General features: G+C 56.2%; 2 protein-coding genes across 9 annotated transcripts; one reads left to right on the top strand and one right to left on the bottom strand.

Moving 5' to 3' along the window:
* Positions 1 to 83: 83 nt before the first annotated feature.
* On the bottom strand, positions 84 to 12,212 carry NTMT1 (N-terminal Xaa-Pro-Lys N-methyltransferase 1). Of its 7 annotated transcripts, none has more exons than XM_005213399.5 (4): positions 12,124 to 12,212; positions 2,161 to 2,374; positions 1,198 to 1,450; positions 84 to 473 (listed from the first exon to the last, which is right to left on the bottom strand). In XM_005213399.5, exons 2-4 carry the CDS (start codon positions 2,320 to 2,322, stop codon positions 217 to 219), a joined length of 672 nt encoding a protein of 223 aa, XP_005213456.1. In that variant the 5' UTR covers positions 2,323 to 2,374; positions 12,124 to 12,212; the 3' UTR covers positions 84 to 216.
* On the top strand, positions 10,774 to 18,541 carry C11H9orf50 (chromosome 11 C9orf50 homolog). 2 transcript variants are annotated; one of them, XM_015473683.3, is made up of 7 exons: positions 10,774 to 12,227; positions 12,537 to 12,630; positions 12,733 to 12,846; positions 15,656 to 15,816; positions 17,517 to 17,682; positions 17,836 to 17,956; positions 18,309 to 18,541. In XM_015473683.3, the coding sequence occupies exons 1-7, from the start codon at positions 11,708 to 11,710 to the stop codon at positions 18,411 to 18,413; spliced, it is 1,281 nt and encodes a 426-aa protein (XP_015329169.1). In that variant the 5' UTR covers positions 10,774 to 11,707; the 3' UTR covers positions 18,414 to 18,541. The 2 variants fall into 2 exon arrangements, with proteins under 2 accessions (XP_015329169.1, XP_002691719.1); XM_002691673.6 differs by having other exon boundaries at positions 10,776 to 12,227; positions 17,836 to 17,992.
* The last annotated feature ends 509 nt before the right edge of the window (positions 18,542 to 19,050 follow it).

Below are 19,050 nucleotides of genomic sequence, written 5' to 3'. Positions count from 1 at the left end.
CCCCACCTCGCTGCAGCCTCAGCGCCCCATCCAGCAGCACCCCTCCAGACCGGGTCTCTTATGCCTTTTTGAAAAACAGCCTGTTTGGCAGTAGACGGCAGACAGGTATATTTAGTGACCCCGCTCAACACTCCCGAACCATCAACGTGGCGCTTCTGGGCCTCGCCCGGCCGCCAGTCCCCGGCCCCACACCGGGCCCTCGCTCCGCCGGCCCGCTCATCTCAGGGCAAGGCTGTAGACGTGGTAGATCTCGTCTGGGAGGTTCTCCTGCCGCTCCTGGGCCAGGAGGCTGAGGCCTGCGCTGCGGACGATCCTGTGCACCACGTCCAGGGCGCGGCACACGCTGCTGTCCACGTCGTCCAGGATGACGCCCTCCTGGGCCATGTTGTCCTTGATGACAATAATGCCATTGGGGCGCAGGCCCCGCTTGCAGCGCCGCAGGAACTCGGCCAGATGCTGATCGGTCAGGTGGCCTGGGGGAAGCAGAGGCTGTCACCGGGGAGAGGCAGGCCCCGCTGGGCCCCTGCCTGGCCTTCGGCACCACTACTACCTTCCTGAGTGCTGACCGTGCTGAACACACAGGGCGCGCTGGCTCTCAACAGCCCTGAGGGGGTTCACCAAACCCCACTTTGAGCGGAAATGGGCTCAGAAGCCACCTGCCTCACACCTGCCCTCCACCCTCCCCTCCTAACCTTTGCCAGCGGCGTGCACCCAGCCGAGTTCTTCACCTACATCACAACCCCAAACAGAACTCAGGGCTGGACCCCGTGGGTTCCTGGCAGGCCTGGGCCACCGAGCTTGCAGTGGGGAGGCCTGCTGCCAGGTGGGCAACCCGAGAAGAGCACCCCGATTGTGCCATCAGGCTAAGTGGGTGCAGGCCAGGACAGCAGGGCTGGGCTCGCTCCCCACAGACAGCACAGCGGGCGGCTGAGGCTTCCACTTCTCCTAAAAACCCCTTCCTTAGAAAAACTCATTTCCACATTCTTTGAATGCAATTAAAACTTGAAAATTCAATATTTTTTTCAACAAAGAACTGCCCCCAAATGGGTCGCAGCAGATACTGAGTTGAAACAAAATGTGGAAACAAATGAGCCTTTGAGGTGGAGCCCCGGGGAGGGAGGAGTTGAGGAGCCTCTGGCCCCCCACCCGCAGGAGCAGAGATGGGCAGGAAGGTGCAGAGAGGCGCGGCAGGCTCACCTATCACCCACTGGATCCAGATCACATCGTAGGACTGTGGCTCGGGGCTGAAGTCCTGCAGGCCGCAGCAGAAGAAGTTCCTCACTCTCTTGCCCTCCTCGCCCAGGTAGGTCTTAGCCTTGACCAGGAAGTCCTCTGTTACATCCACCATGTCCACCACTCCAAAGAGAGGCAAGAGCAGCCGCTTGGTGATCCTCCCAATGCCGGCTCCGCAGTCCAGGGCGTATGAGGTCCCCGTCTTGTTCGGGCCTTCCTGAAGCAGCAGAGAAGACAGACTGAAGAGAAGGGTTAGAAGCCAGAGGGACCCCTCTGCAAAGGGCCTTTCCTTGTGAGCCCCCAGAACTACTCAGATCAGCACAGGCTGGTGGCTGGCGTGGGTGGCGCCGGCGGTGGGCGTGAGCACAGCACAGCCGTTTTCTGGGTCACATGTTCCTGAGATGAAAGCCAACCTCCACTTAAAGGTGTTAACTTGACTAGATGCACTCATCTCCTCTCGCTCACAAGGGCCGTGGAGAGAAGCAGTGAAAGAAGGAAGAGGGCACTCGGTGAGCACACCTGGGAGGCTGGCACGCGGGTGGAGCAGGGGGCAACAGCAGCCACGGTGTGTGCCAAGGGAGAGGCAGGGAGGCGGGCCTGGGGAGGCTCTGGCCCTAGCGCTGCCAGCCTGGCACAGAGGCGGTGGCAGGACAAGAAAGTGGGAGTCTGTGTTCAGCAGACCAGCCAACACCCACAGCCCAGATATTTGCAAACATGGCAAGAGAGCAAAGGTTTCCGCCTCTGGAAAAATGGAACAGTCTGCGAGAAAGCTGCTCTGTTCCGGCACCAGGAGGCCCCAGCATGACAGCCGGCTCCTGGCTGGGGACCTTGCGGCAAAGCCTACGAGCTGGCCCGCCCCACCCGCTCGTCAAGGCCTGGGTGGTGGACGTGGGCTCTCCTCCTGGAGAGCACACCAGACCTGCCTACCCTCAGAAACCTCTGCAGGAACTTCCGGGAGCTGTTGATGTCGATGCTGGAGATGTGGCCATACCCCCCGAGCATGCCGTCCACGGTGGCAGGGACCTCCTTCCAGTACGTCTTGGCCTTGGAGTAGAACTGCTTCTCGTCCTCGATCACCTCGCTCGTCATGCTGTCAGCAGCCGCGTCTCTGCCCAGGCACCAAACTCAGCACTGGTGGTTCCTGAGAAGGAAAGGAAAGTGGGTGAAGCAGCCAGGTTTCGGGCCCCAGTCTCCTGGCATGGCTGCTCCTGGTCACACGATCCTGTCTGATGCCGAGGAGTGGCTGCCCCCTCCAACCCCCGCCCGCTCCTACCCCTCGGAGGGCAGTGCCTCCTGACAAGAGCCGTATTCAAGTCATTTCACAAAGCTATCTTCATGTCAGAGCAGGAGACCCAGCGTCCTGGCTTCTCCATCTTTCCTTTCCCGACAAGACACCTGACCTGGCGGCTTCTGACCCCACGGTAGACAGGATCCCGATCTACAGTTAAAGAAGAGCAAAGCACGGAACTGAAGCCTCCTCTCTGGGACCCCGAGGACCCCGCCTCCCAGCTTCGGTCATGAGCACGTGGACAGGCTCGCCACGGGGTGCAGTGCTGCGAACAGGGAGAGAGGCAGGCGGACACACACCACCGTGCGTGAGGGCCACAGAGGGGCACAGGGGCGGGCAGACGACGGGCGCCAGGAGACGTGACACAGCAGCCGACACCAGGGAGGAGGACACATTCGCACAGCGACTGGGAAGACGCGAGGGCAAGGGGCTCCTCCAAGGGGAAGCTCGGGGTCCTCTAGGTCACGGCTGCCAACTCAGCCTTCACCCCGAAGGGCAGCGAGCTGCAACTACTCCGGGTTAAGCAGGAAGTGGCCTGAGACGTGAGATTCCAGAAGGCGGTGCTGGCAGCTGAATGGACTCCCGGGTGAGAGGACCAGCAGATGGCCAGGCCCCCAGAGCAGAACAGAGGCCCACAGCGCCCCACACCCGCCAGCTGGGCTGCGCCACACGGGGCAGGGAGGGTCACCTCTCCCCATGGACAACACTGGTCTACAGATGCTCTCCGTGCACAGGGCTGGTCCAGATACAGCCCGCTCCCCGAATGGAACCAGTGCAAACACAAGGCAGAAACGAGGCCTCTCGCTGAGACAGAAAGTGCTATGGGAACTCGAGGGATGAAGAAGTCCCTTCCGAGTGGCAGGTGGGGCAGCAGCTGAGAGAAGGCAAGCCCTGAGCCGGGCCCTGAGAACAAGGAACACTCTGGATGGTGACAGGGGCAGAGCAGAGACGGCGTGGCGTGCATGCCACACAGAGGGCTGGCCCGGCTGGCTGCCATGTGTCACCAACGGGGAAGCGATCGGGTGAGTTTCTGAAGGGTGAGGGTGTGCGGGGACCCATCCTGGGGACGGAGCGGGGGCAGCGTGGGAAGGCGGGGCCAGGTCAGGGTCCCTACCCTAGGCCAGGAGGCCCGTGCACCTGCCAGGCCCTAGCCCCCCCGCGTGGGCAGCTCATTGTCACCTCAGCGTCGCAGCTTGAGTGCCATCTCCCCCCAGAGGCCTGCCCTGACCCGCCGAGGTGCCTTCCTCCCACGTCCTTACCCACGCCCCACGGCTGCTGCCTTCAGAGCGTGTGTTTCTTTCTGAAATGAGCTGTTGACTGACCATCTGGCCTGCGAGGGCACACGGGTCACTCGGTGCAGGGGTGGCAGCACCCCCCGCCCCCGTCCTACAGGAAAGCTGTGCGCCTCTGAGCTCCGGGGGCTTCACTCTGCCCCCTTTACAGAACTCCACGGGGCTGAAGTTAAGCCCACCCCACCCAGCCGGTACAGTCCTGCAAAAGAGCTGAGAACCCCCTAAGACCAAGGAATGCCTCAAGGGAAGTAATGGGAAAGTGCCCTGCGGACAGCACGGGCCTTCAGGACGCAGCCTGGAGACTAGGAGGAGGGAAGGGAGACAAAACATGAGGCGTGCTGAAGATCTTTCACTCCCGTGTCTGTCGCCAGCCTCCAACCCAACACCTGTATTCTGAACTTGTCCCAGAAGGAACCTTCCAGAAGCAGCAGGCGTGCCCCGCACAAACAACTCAGAGACACGGCTCCTCGATGCAGTCCCACTTCTGCCATGGCCAGCCCCTTCCAGAGACCCCACCAGCGAGTGCGGTCACCAGGGAGGGCCCGGCCTGGCAGGTGAGAGCTGCTGGGCAGGGGGCTCCTCCTCCACGGATCCAGGCTTTCTCACACGCTGGCCTTCCGAGGAACAGAGGAGGGCCGAGAGATCTACTAGCACAACCGGGTTGGCCAAAGTCCCACCCTCGGAGGCCCCTTCTGCTCCTGGAGGCCCCTGCTCCAGTCCTTCCACGGGCTCCTGAGTCAGCTCTCAGACAGATCCCCCGCTTCCTGGGCAGGCGCAGGGCCTGGGACCGCGGTGACTTTGGCTCCAGTTACTGTACCCACCCAAGAGCCCTCTGGGGTAACAGGCTGGGGGGGCCTGGGTTCCAAATACTGTCCACCCACCCCAATCATGGCAGTGTCCCACACCCGTGTCCCAACCCCTGAAGCTACTACCCCCCCGCCCAATCAGAACGAGGACGTCGCATGCTGCTTGTGAGAATGGGCTCTTGTCCCCCCAACCCTGAGGGACACGCGAAGCGAAAGGATGCAGAGACCCCCCAGTCCCCAAGCACACTAGCTGCGGCAGTGGCTCCCTGGCAACTGACGGGGGGGGCCGCCAGCTTGAACATCACCATGTAACTTGACTGGGTTTGGGGGTGGCTTATGTGGGTGGGGTCGGCAAGGCCAAGTGGGCTCCCCGGCCCTGGCAACAGGGGCCACGGCAACTCTGTCACAGCGTCCCACCGGGCCCTGACCGCCACCCAGGAAGGACCGCGCCAAAGCCAGCTCTTCCACACCACACAGCTTGCTCCCCCGCAGACAAACTGCAGGTGGTTCGACCCTGTCCCCCTCAGATACACTTCCGGTTCTGTGCTTGTCTCTCTCTCCCCACAGGACTGGGAACTGCCTGAGAAAGCAGTGGCGACATCCTGGAATGTATCATTGTATTTCTCTTGCATTCCACACAGCTCATAGGTATTCAACAAAATTCCCTGCCGATCAAATGAACAGAATAATTGTGGGCCAGACGCCCCCGGGGTGCACTCTCTCCCTCTGCCTGTTGTTTGCCCTTCCTCCCAGCAGACAAGGCTCCTGGGCGCAGGGACACTGCCTCACACACCATTAGCCTCAGACCTGATACAAGGGGGCAATTTACTAACTGGTTGCTCAAGAATCAAAGAAGGACCTTTGTGCGGCTACAGCCATTCTGTACTTTTCAGAAAATCCTACAAAGATGTAACCGTTCCAATCTGATAACACTGAAGCCCTTTACTGACAGTATAATTTTTTGCTTTACCAAAAGCCGTACAACATGATTCCTTTAAATGTCAAGGTCCCCTGAATAATCTCATTGACAAGAATTCCACTTACAGGCAGAGTCTGGGAATAAGCCAGGGAGGCACATCCAGCCTGGGAAATGGCAAGGGTGACTTTGACATTTATTCTAACAGCTTAGATTCATTAGTAAACATGACTTCTGGGGCCCTGTCTACACTGTACCTCCTGGCATCCAGACTGGGGTGGACAGGAGGTCCCTAGGAGTCAGTGGGGACAGCAGTGTTATTGATCAAACTCCAAGAAGTCCTCCTACACTCAGTCCAGATCATAGGAAGGAGCCACGTGGCTGCAGGGATGCGAAGGGGCCTGGACACAGTCTGGTTTCGTGAGTGCTCTAAATGAGCTCGGAGGAGAAGAGACCCTTTGCTCATTATGGAACTTCTGCTTCTCAGAGTGGAATGTGTCTGGGCATCCTTCATGGTCATCTCCCCACCCCAAGGTGTTTAGGGCGACCCTGGGCAGCCACCCCAGCAACTACTCTTCTTCCAGGATCCATGACAGAGAATGGTGTCTGAACTGTCCCTGCCTGTAAGTGGAATTCTTGTAAATGAGATTATTCAGGGGACCTTGACATTTAAAGGAATCATGTCGTAACGGAGGGAACAAGGAAGAAGCAAGGAAGAGGGGAGGGGATTAAACTCTGATGGTGAATGAACCAGGTCCGAACACTGGCTCTCCTCTCACTGGCTGTGTAAGCTCAGATAAGACACAACCTCAGTTAACTGGCTGTCTTTATCTATAAAACGGGAACAATATTGACTTTACAGGAGGGCTGTGATGATTAAATGTGGATATAAAAGTGAAAAGTGATCCAGACACTGCTGGGCACATATTAATCTTAAAAAAAAAAAAACACCCTCTGTCCAATGAGATGCTCATCAATTCTCTCTGCTAAATGTGAAGATCTAATGAGAAAATGTGCTGAAAGGCCCTATAAACTGTGGCGTGTTGGTCACACCTAAGGGATTATCACTGCTACTTCAGGGTGGTCAATCCAGTCACTCAAATGACTCTGCCAATGGCAGCAGAGGGGAGCGAGCCTCCAGCCACGCAGGCACAGAAACCCCCAAGGTTTTGGTGACTCCAGGGCTTCTGGTCGCCACCAAAGCATGCCACATGTATTTACTTCCAACCCTCCCATAGTCTCTGGTACACACAGAAAAACCATTCACTAAAATGGAGCAATGCACACACACAGGAAACCAGGAACAGAACAAGGACAGAATCCAGACTTCTGACCCCGCTCAAGGTCCCCTTTCTCCCAGGGGCTCAGGCCATCTCACTGAGCAGACTCTACATCCAGACCATGTGCAGTACAGCCCGGCCCCACCGGCAGGGCCTCTGACACCAGTTGTTTCTAATCCTTGTCTTACAGACGCACCAGATCCAGAGAGAGGTCGCAGATGACTGGGCAGCAGAGCCTGGGCCTTCAGATTTATGGCAGCCTCTCTGCCAACAGGCTGACCTTGGCTCCAAGGGCTCGGGGGGCCGGCGGGCTGTCTTTTGAAATAGCACCTCTGTTGAGCCGTCACTGGGGTCGGGTCCAAGGTGAAATATGAGAGCGGCGCCTGGGTAACGAGCACGATACCCTGTGCCCGACTGTGATCCGAGCGCTCTTCCTGAATCCTCACACCCACCCTCCTTTGAGGGTGCGCGCCTTACCCGTCTGGCAGAGGGGAAACTGAGGCTCAGACAGGGAAAGGAACTTGAGGCGGCGGGGTTCGGCGTGGGGGCAGTGCCCTGATCAGGCTTGCGGGGTCTCAGCCTTCCTCCACCCCGGGACCCCGGGGGCCCAGGGCCGGCCGGCGGACCTTCCGCGAGCGCGCACGTGGGGCCGAGCCCGCTCGCGCTCGGGTCACGTGAAGAGCCGGGGAGGCTTCAGGCGACCCAGGCGGTTGGGGTCCGGGGCCTCCCCTCTCCCGGCGGCCGCTGTCTCCGCCCCCCACCCCGCTCCGCCTCGCGCTACTCACCCCGGGTGGGGGCTCCCGGGACGCGGGAGAAGAGGACGGGGAAGCGGAAAAGAGGGGCGGCAGGGCCGAAGAGCCCCCACCTGCCCACGACCAGCTCCGTCCAACCTTGGCTGGAAGCGACACCTCGCGGCGCGCGCCGCTTTTGCCCACTTACGTCACTTCCGCGCTTCTGGGGGCGGGGCTTCGTCGGGCTCCGCCCCGCGCGCGACTTGTCTCCGCCCCCCCGCCCCCTTGACCCCTTGGGCTTCTGCCCTAACTCGAGAACTTCACTGCCTTTAAAGAGCCAAAACGCAGAGCTTATCCCGCCTCCGGCTTGTGCACCAGCTCATTTGGAGGAGGCTTGAAAAGAGTGTTTTGTGGGTCTTCCACTGGGTTACAAAAAAAAGAGGCGGGGGAGAGAGCCTTATTCTTGCCTTGACTCTACCCATAACAATTAACATCCTTAAAATATACAGATCCAAAAAAAAAAACAAGTAAAGGAAAAAATACTCTTGACAGTGCCAAGGGGTTGCCACTCCAAATAAGCAGAACAAGGCCATGAAGTTTCCATTTCGAAAAGGTTGCCCTCTCCTAGGTTCCTCCCATACACAAATTCTGAATTGGTCCCTGAAGCAGTCGAGATGAACAAGTGAGTTTGCAGGTAGAAGACCTTGGGAACCTCTCCAAGCCTCAGTCTCTTCTTCCGCCAGATGCACAGAATAATTACTCATTTCTCAATGCTCGGAGGGTTACACCTGTGAGATATTGTGAGTTGAGCCTTCAGCCCAGTGTTTGGAGCCGGCTGTCAGTAAATAGAAACTGATTCATAATATTCGTCAAGGTATTCATGTATAGCATAATATTCACAATATTTATCATAAATTCTTTTTTCCTAGACTGACACCGTGGCTTAGATTTACAGTGCCTCCTGGACACTGCACACAGGAGGAGCTTACAGTGTGTTTGCTGTAATGAAGTGAAAGCTATGGTGGGGCAGTGGGGTGCCCTGAAAAGCCCCACCTTTTTAAAAAAAATATTTATTTGGCTGAGCTGGATCTTAGTTGCAGCATGTGGGCTCTTAGTTGTTGCATTTGGGATCTAGTTCCCTGACAAGGGATTGAACCTGGGCCCCCTGCATTGGGAGTACAGAGTTTTAGCCACTGGACCACCAGCGAGGTCCCCCGACCTGCTATTGAGTCCCCAGATCTGTCCATATTATGTAGCATCCTCCCTTCAGTTCAGTTCAGTCGCTCAGTCATGTCCGACTCCCTAGGGCACACCAGTTTAGACTTGGTTCCCTGGCCTTGGACCCCTCTCCCAAGCTTCATTTTCCACACCTCTACGGCAGGAGGATAGATCTTGGGCAGCCTCAATCAGGAAGTTTCTATAATCTTTGTGAGTGTGGCTCCGAGTCTAGATCTTTGCGGGGGTGCCTAAAAATCCACCTCTACCTTTTTTTTTTTTCTTTCTTTCCTGTCCATGGAAGACAAAGTCCCTTCCCTGCATCTGGACTCCAAGACTTTTCCAGGTCTGGCTGGGCCACTGAATTCCAAAGCCTCTTGCATCACTGAATTCCCAGGCCTCGCACGTAATAGATACTCAATAAATGTGTTCAGCATATATGGGCTGGAGGCTTTCTTAGAAATCATCTAGGTAGTCTGGTGTTCCTCATTCATTTTCTAAAAATTCACATACCCTTAAAATAAACAGAAAAAATTTCTCACCCTCCTCACTCAATATTCTAACTTCCTAAGGAAGGATGTTCTTCCATCCCTGGTTGAGGAGCCTTTGCAGAAATACATTACATTGGGATTTCCCTGGTGGCCCAGGGGTTAGGAATCTGCCCTGCAGTGCAGGGGACATGGGTTCAATCCCTGGTGGGGGAACTAAGATCCCACATGCTGAGGAGAAAAATGAGTCTGCATGCCCCAGCTGGAGGGTTCGTAGGTCACAACAAGTCACAACAAAATATCGTACATCTCAACAAGAGATCTCGCTTGAGGCAATGGAGAGCCCGCATGCTACAACCAAGACCTAACACAGCCAAATAAATAACTAATTTCAAAAAAAAAGAAAAGAAATCCATTATATTGTCTGGGATGCCTCCTCCAGGCAGACATCTTGTAATGTGAATTCAAAGTCATCTTTTTTTCCATTTTCAAATTGTAAAATCCTATCAGGCCAGCGAAATCACTGCCCAAATTACCCTTGTTCCTCACTCTAGTTTTACAGTACAAGCTTCCTCCCTGCCCTCTCCCAACTGAGAGTCACAGATGGAGCCCAGCTGTCCATTTTATCATGGGCCCTGAGAAAGGAGAGACTTAACCAGCCTCACACAGCATGCAGAAGCAGAGCACAGGCTCAAAGCTGGTTCTCACAGCTTCCAGGCCCACCGCATTCTTACTGCCCAGACTTCCGAGTTCTAACTCCAGAGTCACCCCAGCCCGAACCTGACCCACCTGAGCCTCCCAGGCCCAGAGAGGGTAACTGAACCCCCCAGCCCTTCATCCCTGCCTTGGGCCTGGTTGCCTTGGCAGGGAGTCCCACACCCCTTTATGACTGCAGCCTTGACATCCTGAGCATGACAGCCCAGCCCTCTGCCCCGCACCCAGCCTACTTGGCCCTGAGTGCCAGGCGGGTCACAATTACTCTGGAAAGGCATGGAGGCGGCAGGGAGGGGCCAGCAGAGGGACCAGGCCGGGAAGATGGGCTCTCCCAAAGACCAGCCCACCTGTTAGGGGGCTCTAAACTCAGGGGGCCGTCTCTGGCCCCACCCCCCAAAGCCCCGCTAGGGTGAGTGTGACACTAGCAGCTGGTCAGTACACGTGTGCGTGGGTGCACACTCAGTCATGTTTGACTCTTTGCGACCCCATGGACTGCAGCCTGCCAGGTTCCTCTGTCCATGGGATTCTCCTGGCAAGAATACTGGAGTGGGTTGCCGTTTCCTCCTCCAGGGGATCTTCCCAATCCAGGGATTGAACCTGGGTCTCCTGCTTGGCAGGCGGATTCTTTACCACGGTGCCACCTGGGAAGCCGGTTCAGAGCTGACAGCAATCTGGGGAGTGGGGTGTGGTAGGGAGGAAGCAGGCTCAGATCCCAGTGTCAGAAGCTGGGGCGGGTGGTATGTGTGTGTTTGTGGCGGGGGTTGTTGGTGGATGCGGGGTGGGTCTGGGGCTCTGTCTCCAAAGGGGAAGTTTGTTAAAAATAAGTGTCTTGACCTGCCCCCAGTGAATCGGAATCTGGGGCATCTGTATTTTCAAGAAGCTCCCACCCAAGGGACTCGGGCTCCAGCAGGAATGGGCAACTGCAGGGCAAGCCACCCCTGTAAGCTGGTTCCAGCTTTCCCGATTTCTACCTGAGAGCTAGTAACAGCAGAGCAAGTTGAACACTCCAGGTGTTAAGTGCTTTCCACATGGTGCGGTTTCATTCTCACAAAAGAGCAGGCCCTGGGTTATCCCCATTCTATAGATAAGGGCGTTGAGAGCAATTAACTGGCTCCCGCAAGGGTACAGCTAATAAGTAAGGGCAGTGAAAGTCGCTCAGTACTGTCCGACTCCTTACGGATGCCATGGACTGTAGAGCCCGCCAGGCTCCTCTGTCCACGGACTTCTCCAGGCAGGAATACTGGAGTGGGTAGCCATTCCCTTCTCCAGGGGATCTTCCCAACCGAGGAATGGAACCGAGGTCTCCCCCATTGCAGGGGGATTCTTGACTGTCTGAGCCACCAGGGAAGCCCCAATAAGTAATGGAGCTGAGAGTAAATCCTAAATAATAATTTTAAAATAATAATAGCAGTTAGGCTTTGTTAAGCACGTACAACGTGCCTGGCATTATTCTAAGCCATTTACATCCGCTGGCTCATTTAAACGTCACAGCAACTTGAGAATGTGAGTGCTCTCACCGTCACCGTTTTTTCTGGTGAGGAAACAGGATCGGGGCACTCTAGCCTGAAGCCACTTTTACTGTCTGGCGGGCCAGTGGTGGAACCCCCCGAACCACACTGCCGCGCTCTCGGCGCTATGGCCTGGCGGGGGTGGCTGGTCTACGCCCTCCTGTCCACTTCCCACGGCACCCGCCCTCCGCCCCTCACTGGCGTGAGGATGCCCTGAGCTGAGCGCAGGGCCAGACATGCCCCGGCGTCGCCCCAGCTTCTGGGCCCAGCAGGTGGCGCCCGAGGGACTCCCCGGCGGTGGCGATCGCCGGCGCAGAGACCCGCTGCTGCCCAGGCTGCTGCGGCCCGAGCTCCGAGCAGCCTCGGACGCGGGGGTCTTCGGGGTCTCGAGGGCCTCTGAGAGCGGCGCCGAGCGGTGGCAGGCCCCCCAGTGTGAGTCCTTGCACTCCGATCCCGGGCTGGGCTTCAGGCGCTCCCGGTCCCGCCTGCCGGTCCTGCCCACCGTGGCCCAGCGGCCGGCGAGGAGCCGGACAGTGCTGAGGTCGCTGCTGCTGCCGCCCCTGCTCTTGGCCGGCGAGCCCCCCGAATCGGCGCCCGCATGCCCCGAGCTCGGACAGCGCAAGGACCCTCGCAGGGGCTCGGCCAAGGAGACCTCCGATTCCTTGGGCTCCCTCCTAGGAGAAGTTCTTCCGGGCCGGTTCCGGCAGTTCCTGCGACAGTTCAGGGCTGACTCTGCGGAACGGCTTCTCCCACCGAGTGAGGCCCCTGTGGCTCCCCCCCAGGGGGCGGGGCAAGGCGGGGCTGCGTCATTTCCGGTGGTGAGGGTGGTCGGAGTGGGGGTGGTTGGGTGGGGGGGTCACACCACCTGGCACAGAAGGATGCTTGTATTAGTGAAGTAGGGCTGGCAGAATCCTGACAACCACTGCTTGAGGGCGGCCCTGCCATTGTACAGATGAATAAACTGAGGCCCAAGGCCATGCAACCAGGAAGACTCTAATAAAGACTGTCCCCAAGCGAAGGCTCATAACTCTTTCTACTTCATCCTGCCCCCCACCCCCACCCCAGCACCCTCAGCATCTCAACATCAAAGGCATTCTGCGTCAGAGTTCAACGGAAGTCCTCCTCGGTGTTCCAGCTCCCACTTCCTCCCAGAGCTTGGGTAAGCGTCAGTGACCTCTTCGTGGGGACAGGGTTGTCATCAACGCTCTGACCATGGAGGACCCTGATCACTCATATGAGGTGTGGCCTGTTTGTTTTCAAGGGGCCAATCATCCTACCTCAAGAATAGCCTTAAGAAGATTTTGCTTCATCAGATACCTGCCCTGGGGCCCTTGAGTAGAGATTACCCGCAGTTCACCACGGTCAAGGCCAATCAGTGAGTTGTGGGAGGATGGGGGCAGGGGGGTGGGGAGAAAGAACATTTCTTTCCTTCCTCTGTCTTTCCAGAATTTATCCATCTGTCCACCTGTTTATCCATCTGTATGTCCATCCATGAATCAAGTCTTCTCCCAACCTGTTTAAGGGTCATCCATCAACATCTATGAATCCATCCACCCATTCATTAATCAGGTCTTTTACACACATTCATAATTCACTGATGAATCCATTCATATAATCATTCTCCTATTCACCCATCCACCATTGCATACATCTGTGAACCAGGTCTTTCACAATCTATTCACGAATCTCTCCATCCATCCATCCACTCATGAATCAGGTCTCCTGTTGATTCATTAATCCATCTCTCCAGCCAGCCAGCCAGCCAGCTACTCACAAACTCCCACAATTCTATCCACCTATCCATGAAGTCAATGATTGATCATCTACCAATCCTTCCATCCACTTGTAAATCCAGGATACTATCCATCACTAATCTAATCATGAAGCCAGTCTATATACCCACCTGCATAATCATTCATCCACCCATGTATCCATACATCTACTTATCCTCCTAAGATCCAAACCTTATATTAAGACCTTTGTGGGAGTTCCCTGGCAGTCCAGTGGTTAGGACTCAATGCTTTCACTTCTGTGGCCTGGATTCTACCCCTGGTTGGGGAACTAAGGTCCTCCAAGCCAAGTGGTGTGCCAAATAAAAAAGACCTTTTCACTATTTCATCCATCAGTCCATCCACCCACCCACCCACCAACCCATTCTTTCACCCACCTGCCATTCATTCATCCATCTCTTCCTCTAACTTTGATTCACTTTTACTATATGTCAATGGAGAAAGTGAAGTCGCTCAGTCGTGTCTCTTTGCAACCCTGTGGACTGTAGCCCACCAGGTTCCTCCGTCCAGGGGATTCTCCAGGCAAGAATACTGGAGTGGGTTGCCATTTCCTTCTCCAGGGGATTTTCCCAACCCAGGGATTGAAGCCAGGTCTCCTGCATTGCAGGCAGATGCTTTAACCTCTGAGCCACCAGGGAAGACCCAGGGAAGAAGCCACCAGGGAAGAAGTCAATGGAAAAGGAAATGGCAACCCACTCCAGTATTCTTGCCTGGAAAATTCCATGGACAGAGGAGCCTGGTGGGCTACAGGCCGTGCGGTCACAGAGAGCCGGCCATGACTGAGTGTCTGAGCACAGCACATATGTCAAATATTGGAGGGAATAAAATAAGGATGGAAGTAGGAAGAGCCCGGGCACTAGCACTTAGCTGGACCTGGATGCAGTAGCTCTAAGGGAGGGAGAAAATAATGCAGAAGTAGTTCCCCCTGCTTAACCGTGGATGAAAGGTGAAGAGCATCGTCCTTGAGTTTAAAGACCGGGACAGTACATACACCAGACACGCCATTCCTTCTCATCCTGGGCCCATGGCAGACATTGCTAATTGAGCACAGCACTTTCCCCCACTGAGCCTCAGAACCCTTCTTGACTCAGTGCTCTAGGAAGACACCGCCTGTGGATACGCACCACCGTTGCGTAACTAGGTCCCAGTGCATGTAGCCGACTCTGTCTTGGTCATCTCCTGGCTCCCGGACTCTTTAAGGGACTCATGAAAAGTGTCCTCTCTGTGTCCACATGGACATAAAGATGTGGTCAGATAAATGGAGACAGGTATAGCCATAGGCATGTACTTAAGATCGAACATGGCATTTCTGAATAACAGAGCCATTGATGGATCAAGCACACCATCCTGCAGCCTTGCTCTGGTGGCTGAAATGAATAACAATAAATGTAATAATCACAGATCCCCTTTACTGAGCCCAGGCCCCTGGCCAGGCTCCAAACTAGATGCCTCACATTTTATCTGATACTCAACAAACTCTTAGCGCACTTCTAGGGGGGATGTTAGTGTAAAGAAGCTGCCTATCAATGCAGTTAGACAAAAAAGATGTGTTTGATCCCTGGGTCAGGAAGATCCCCTGGAGAAGGGCACAACAACCCACTCCAGTATTCTTGCCTGGAGAATCCCATGGACAGAGGAGCCTAGCGGACTATAGTTCATAGGGTCGCAAAAGAGTCTGACATGACTGAAGAGACTTAGCACATACTCATGCAAACTCTTATAAGGATGTTGTTATCCTGCCCACAACACATAGTACATAATTTAAAGGGGAAATCTGCTGGTGGTCTGCCCAATGTCACAGGACTGGGATGGTTCATAGTTGAAATTGATGACTATGAGGAACAGTTCTCAGAGATGTTTACCCTTGGCCCTGCAGACCCTGGGGGTGTGGGGGGTGCTTTGCAGTCTCTTTCACGTCTTCCCGGCCCTGTACTGTGGGCATGATGATCCCATTTTACAGACAAAGAAACTGAGGCTCCAAGAGTTAGAATTGAAACCCAGGGACCGCCCAACTCCTGAGTTCATATCCTTCTTCTCTCTGCTAAATTGCTTGATATACAAGATTGCCTGCTCTTGAACCAGGATTCATAGCCCAGTCCCACCCCTAACCAGCTGTGCGATCTTGGGCAAATTGGGGGGAAAAAAAATCAAAAAACCTCTGTGCCTCAGTTTCCTCATCAGTAAAATGAGACTAATAATCGTGTTTCACAGGGTTGTGTGGGTTTGGTGGGCTGATGCCTGTTACGTGCTTGATCCATTGCTTTGAGGGGCAGGAAGTGCTCAGGAGGGACCTGCTCTGATGGTCAGGATCCCACAGAGAGCTCTGGTGGACGTGTGTTGCCGGGGTGGCATGCCGGGGAGGCTGGTGGCTGAGCCTCTCATCTCTCTCACCAGGCCCCAGGCTACACAGGCCCCCAAGCTCAAGGCTGTGCTCACCCACAACTCCTCGGGGGAAGGCTCAGGGCACCGCAGGCGATGTTGCCCTTTCCGAGTGCGATTCGCTGACGAGACGCTGAGGGACACAGCACTCCGTTACTGGGAACGCAGCTGTGCTGGTGAGCAGACAGGAGGGGGAGCTCCAGGACTCCAGAAAGTTCCAGCCTGAAACCTGGCCAGCAGAGGCTGGGCCCTGGTACTGCAAAGGCCAAGAGGCCACTGACCCTGCAGAGGAGGCCCCTAAACTGGCCTTTCCAGAAGCTCTTAGGGTGACCTTCAAGGACGGTGTAGAGGGTCTGAGGTCCAGCAGAGGTGGCTCAAGGCAGATGGTGCCAGGGAGCAGCTGGGCCCAGAGAGCAGGGTCTGCCCAGGCCTGGCCACCACGCAAGGATTGCTCACTACCAAGGGTTCCCACACACTGTATCCTCTGCCTACCCTGGACCCGCACCCACAGCCCGCAGACCCCGCACCTGGCCTCCAGGGGCTGGAGAAGGTGGGAATTGAAATACCCAAAGCGTTTCCCAGATCCATGAAGGCAGACCTCAGGGGCCTGGCTGGGGAGGTGTCCAGAAAGTTCTAGAAGATCACACCTCTGCGGGAGGCTGGCACTGCCTGGTCCAGCAAGGAAGCTCGGAACCAACCATCAGTCCCAGTTTCCCCGGGGAGAACTGTGCTCTCGGCTCTTTGGGTGATGGATGTGGTCATATCGGTGGTGGCAGTTTCCACTGTTTTCTGAAGTGGGTGTCACAAGAGGCAAGCAGGAAGAATACACATCCTCGCTCTAGTATGAACCCTTCCCAAGGCCCCCTTTCCCCATCTGCCCGGCCCTTTCTCTTCTCAGGATCCAGCAATCCAACAGCCTCATCTATTTATTAAGCATCAACTGTGTGCACTTTCAGAGAACAGCTGCTCTAAAGCCTTGCTGGGGATTTTTATTTTTCAGTTGCTTAGTAATGTCCGACTCTTTGTGACCCCATGGACTACAGCACACCAGGCTTCCCTGGTCTTCACCAACTCCCAGAGCTTGTTCAAATTTATGTCCATTGAGTCGATGATGCCATCCAACCACCTCATCCTCTGTCGCCCCCTTCTCCTCCTGCCCTCACTGGGGGTAAAGTCCTCAAAATCCAGGACCTTGGCCGATTCAGGAGGAGCCTGACCCAGCCCCCTCAGGATCACAGGAAGTTGGAGGTGGAAGCTGAAATTTTGCCCAGTTTTGTTTGATGGGGGAAGCCAAGGCTCCAAGAGCAGATGACAAGCAGCTGAGAAGTCAGAGTCCACCCCAGCCACTGCTGGGAATCCCAGGAAAAGGAGGGGACGGGGGCTGGAGAAAGTTTCTTGGGAATGGCAGCTGGCTGGCACGGGAGACACTTCCTGGGAAGTTGCTGGGCACAGGGGCTGTGGCCATCCCCTCGGGGCACCAGAGCGGGGATTTCAGGCTTCCTGACCAGCCAGAGGGGCAGCTGTTGGGCAGGAAAGACTCCAGCCCTGTAGGATTCTCAGAATCATTGCTTGGATTCCCTGGTGGGGCCACTGGGCTTCCCATAGTGGGAAAAGGGGAACCTGTTTGGGGCTGGAGCTGGAGTGGGTGTGTGGGGAGAGGGTGGGGGGCAGTGCAGAGCTTGGATAAGAAAGGCAGAAACAGTCATGCAGGATAGTTTTAAAACCAGAGCCTTCTCTGGAGGCAGCCAGAAGGCGCTGGGGAGCCTTGGGTTGCCATGGAGACAGGGCTCTGCCTGTCACAGGGAAGAGGGGGGAGGGTGGGGTACAGGTGGCCCCGCCCGGGGAAGAGATCTCACCCATGCCCTCTCTCCTTCAGCCCGGCAGGGCATCTTCGAGAACAGGACAGCCAAGCCCCGGTCAACAGCATCGGATCGGGTGTTCGGGAGTGTCGGGAGATGGCTGGAGAGCTTGCCCAAAGCCTTGTACCCGAGGGCCAAGGAGGAGACCGCGGCCAGCCCCTTCAGCTGGGACTTCCCTGGCCTGTGAGGCTTTGTGGAAGGGGGCGGGATTCACGCGCCTCCTCCCCCTGTAAACCACCCTGTCCAGCGGTGGTCTGGGCCCTGGAGGGTCCTGCCAGCCATGCATGGACCTGGGACTCGGGGTCCACGCAGCTCATGGGCGCCTGTCCCCCTCAGGTCCACCCTGGAGCCGAATGGCCACCTCCCTGAGGACACTTCCATGAGCAGCAGCCTGCCCTTCATCCCCAGGGCCACCGCCCAGAGGCAGCGGGGGGACCTCAAAGCCCTCCTGGAGCAGGTGGGCAAATCGTCCTGTTCCTGGAGCCAGAAGCTGGTGAGCACCTGCCGGTGGCCAGCCGCGTGGAGCGCCCTGCCTGGTGGGAGGGTGCCCAGTGGGGTGGCTTGGTCTCTGGGTAAAACCTCTGTATGTGCTTGCCTAAGGGCTGGGCTTTCAGGCTGGACCGCCTGGGGTCAGATTCCAGCTCCTACCCTGCTATAGGTGGAGGCTTTTTTATGTCAGTTTCTGCATCTGTACAGTGGGGCCCACCGCGGTGTCTGCCCCCTCGGGGTGCAGTGTAGAACTCCCTGGGCCCAGGAAACCCCATCTCCTGCCCAGAGGCCCCTGAAAGTGGCCCTCCTTCTTGCTCTAGGAGTCCTTCCTGCCCAGCTTGGTGCTGCACACGATCCTGAAAAGAGGCCGCCCTAAGGGGTACCAGCTCCTCCTGCCTTCAGCATCGCATCGCACCCAGAGGTGAATGGCCACTGGTGTCCAAGCCCAGCCATGGACATGGGTGAGGGGTGAAGAGAGGCCTTCCCTAACCCACAAATAAAAGCACATCCCAGGTGGCTGGTATCTGCTGCCGGGTCTCACCCTGCAAACCTCTCCAGGTGCCTGGTTGCTAGTCTTTGGGGGTCCTGGACCAGGGGGTATGGAAGGGGTAGGGTCACAGAAGATGAGGAAGTGAGGCATCTTTAGGGGTCAGGCTTGTTCCAAGTGAACCATTCTGGGAGGTGGGAGACCCTGCCATACACCTCAAACCTAGGACCAAGCCTCTGTCAACCTAGATCAGCCCACACCTGAACAACCGCCTGCTCTGAACCACCACCCCCCCAGCATCCATCTTTGACTGGAACCAAAGGCTGCTTGTTGTTGGAAGAGGACCCTCTTCCAACAACACAAGAGACGACTCTACACATGAACATCACCAGATGGTCAACACCGAAATCAGACTGATTATATTCTTTGCAGTCGAAGATAGAGAAGCTCTATATAGTCAGCAAAAACAAGACCAGAAGCTGACTGTGGCTCAGATCGTGAACTCCTTATTGCCAAATTCAGACCTAAATTGAAGAAAGTAAGGAAAACCACTAGACCATTCAGATATAACCTAA

This window comes from Bos taurus, chromosome 11, assembly GCF_002263795.3.
Source record: "Bos taurus isolate L1 Dominette 01449 registration number 42190680 breed Hereford chromosome 11, ARS-UCD2.0, whole genome shotgun sequence".
NCBI lineage: Eukaryota > Metazoa > Chordata > Mammalia > Artiodactyla > Bovidae > Bos > Bos taurus.
The sequence above is the reverse complement of the archived record's forward strand: the minus strand, read 5'-3'. Positions and strand labels throughout refer to the sequence as shown.

What these genes read in the sequence shown, in the direction of transcription:
- NTMT1 (XM_005213399.5), bottom strand. Translation starts at nt 2,322, where the DNA reads ATGACGAGCGAGGTGATCGAGGACGAGAAGCAGTTCTACTCCAAGGCC. An exon ending in TCCTGCAGAGGTTTCTGAGG is followed by an intron (nt 1,451 to 2,160) that starts GTAGGCAGGTCT and finishes CTGCTGCTTCAG; the next exon opens with GAAGGCCCGAACAAGACGGG. An exon ending in CTGGATCCAGTGGGTGATAG is followed by an intron (nt 474 to 1,197) that starts GTGAGCCTGCCG and finishes TGCTTCCCCCAG; the next exon opens with GCCACCTGACCGATCAGCAT.
- C11H9orf50 (XM_002691673.6), top strand. Translation starts at nt 11,708, where the DNA reads ATGCCCCGGCGTCGCCCCAGCTTCTGGGCCCAGCAGGTGGCGCCCGAG. An exon ending in GGAACGGCTTCTCCCACCGA is followed by an intron (nt 12,228 to 12,536) that starts GTGAGGCCCCTG and finishes CCCCCACCCCAG; the next exon opens with CACCCTCAGCATCTCAACAT. An exon ending in CTGGGAACGCAGCTGTGCTG is followed by an intron (nt 15,817 to 17,516) that starts GTGAGCAGACAG and finishes TCTCTCCTTCAG; the next exon opens with CCCGGCAGGGCATCTTCGAG.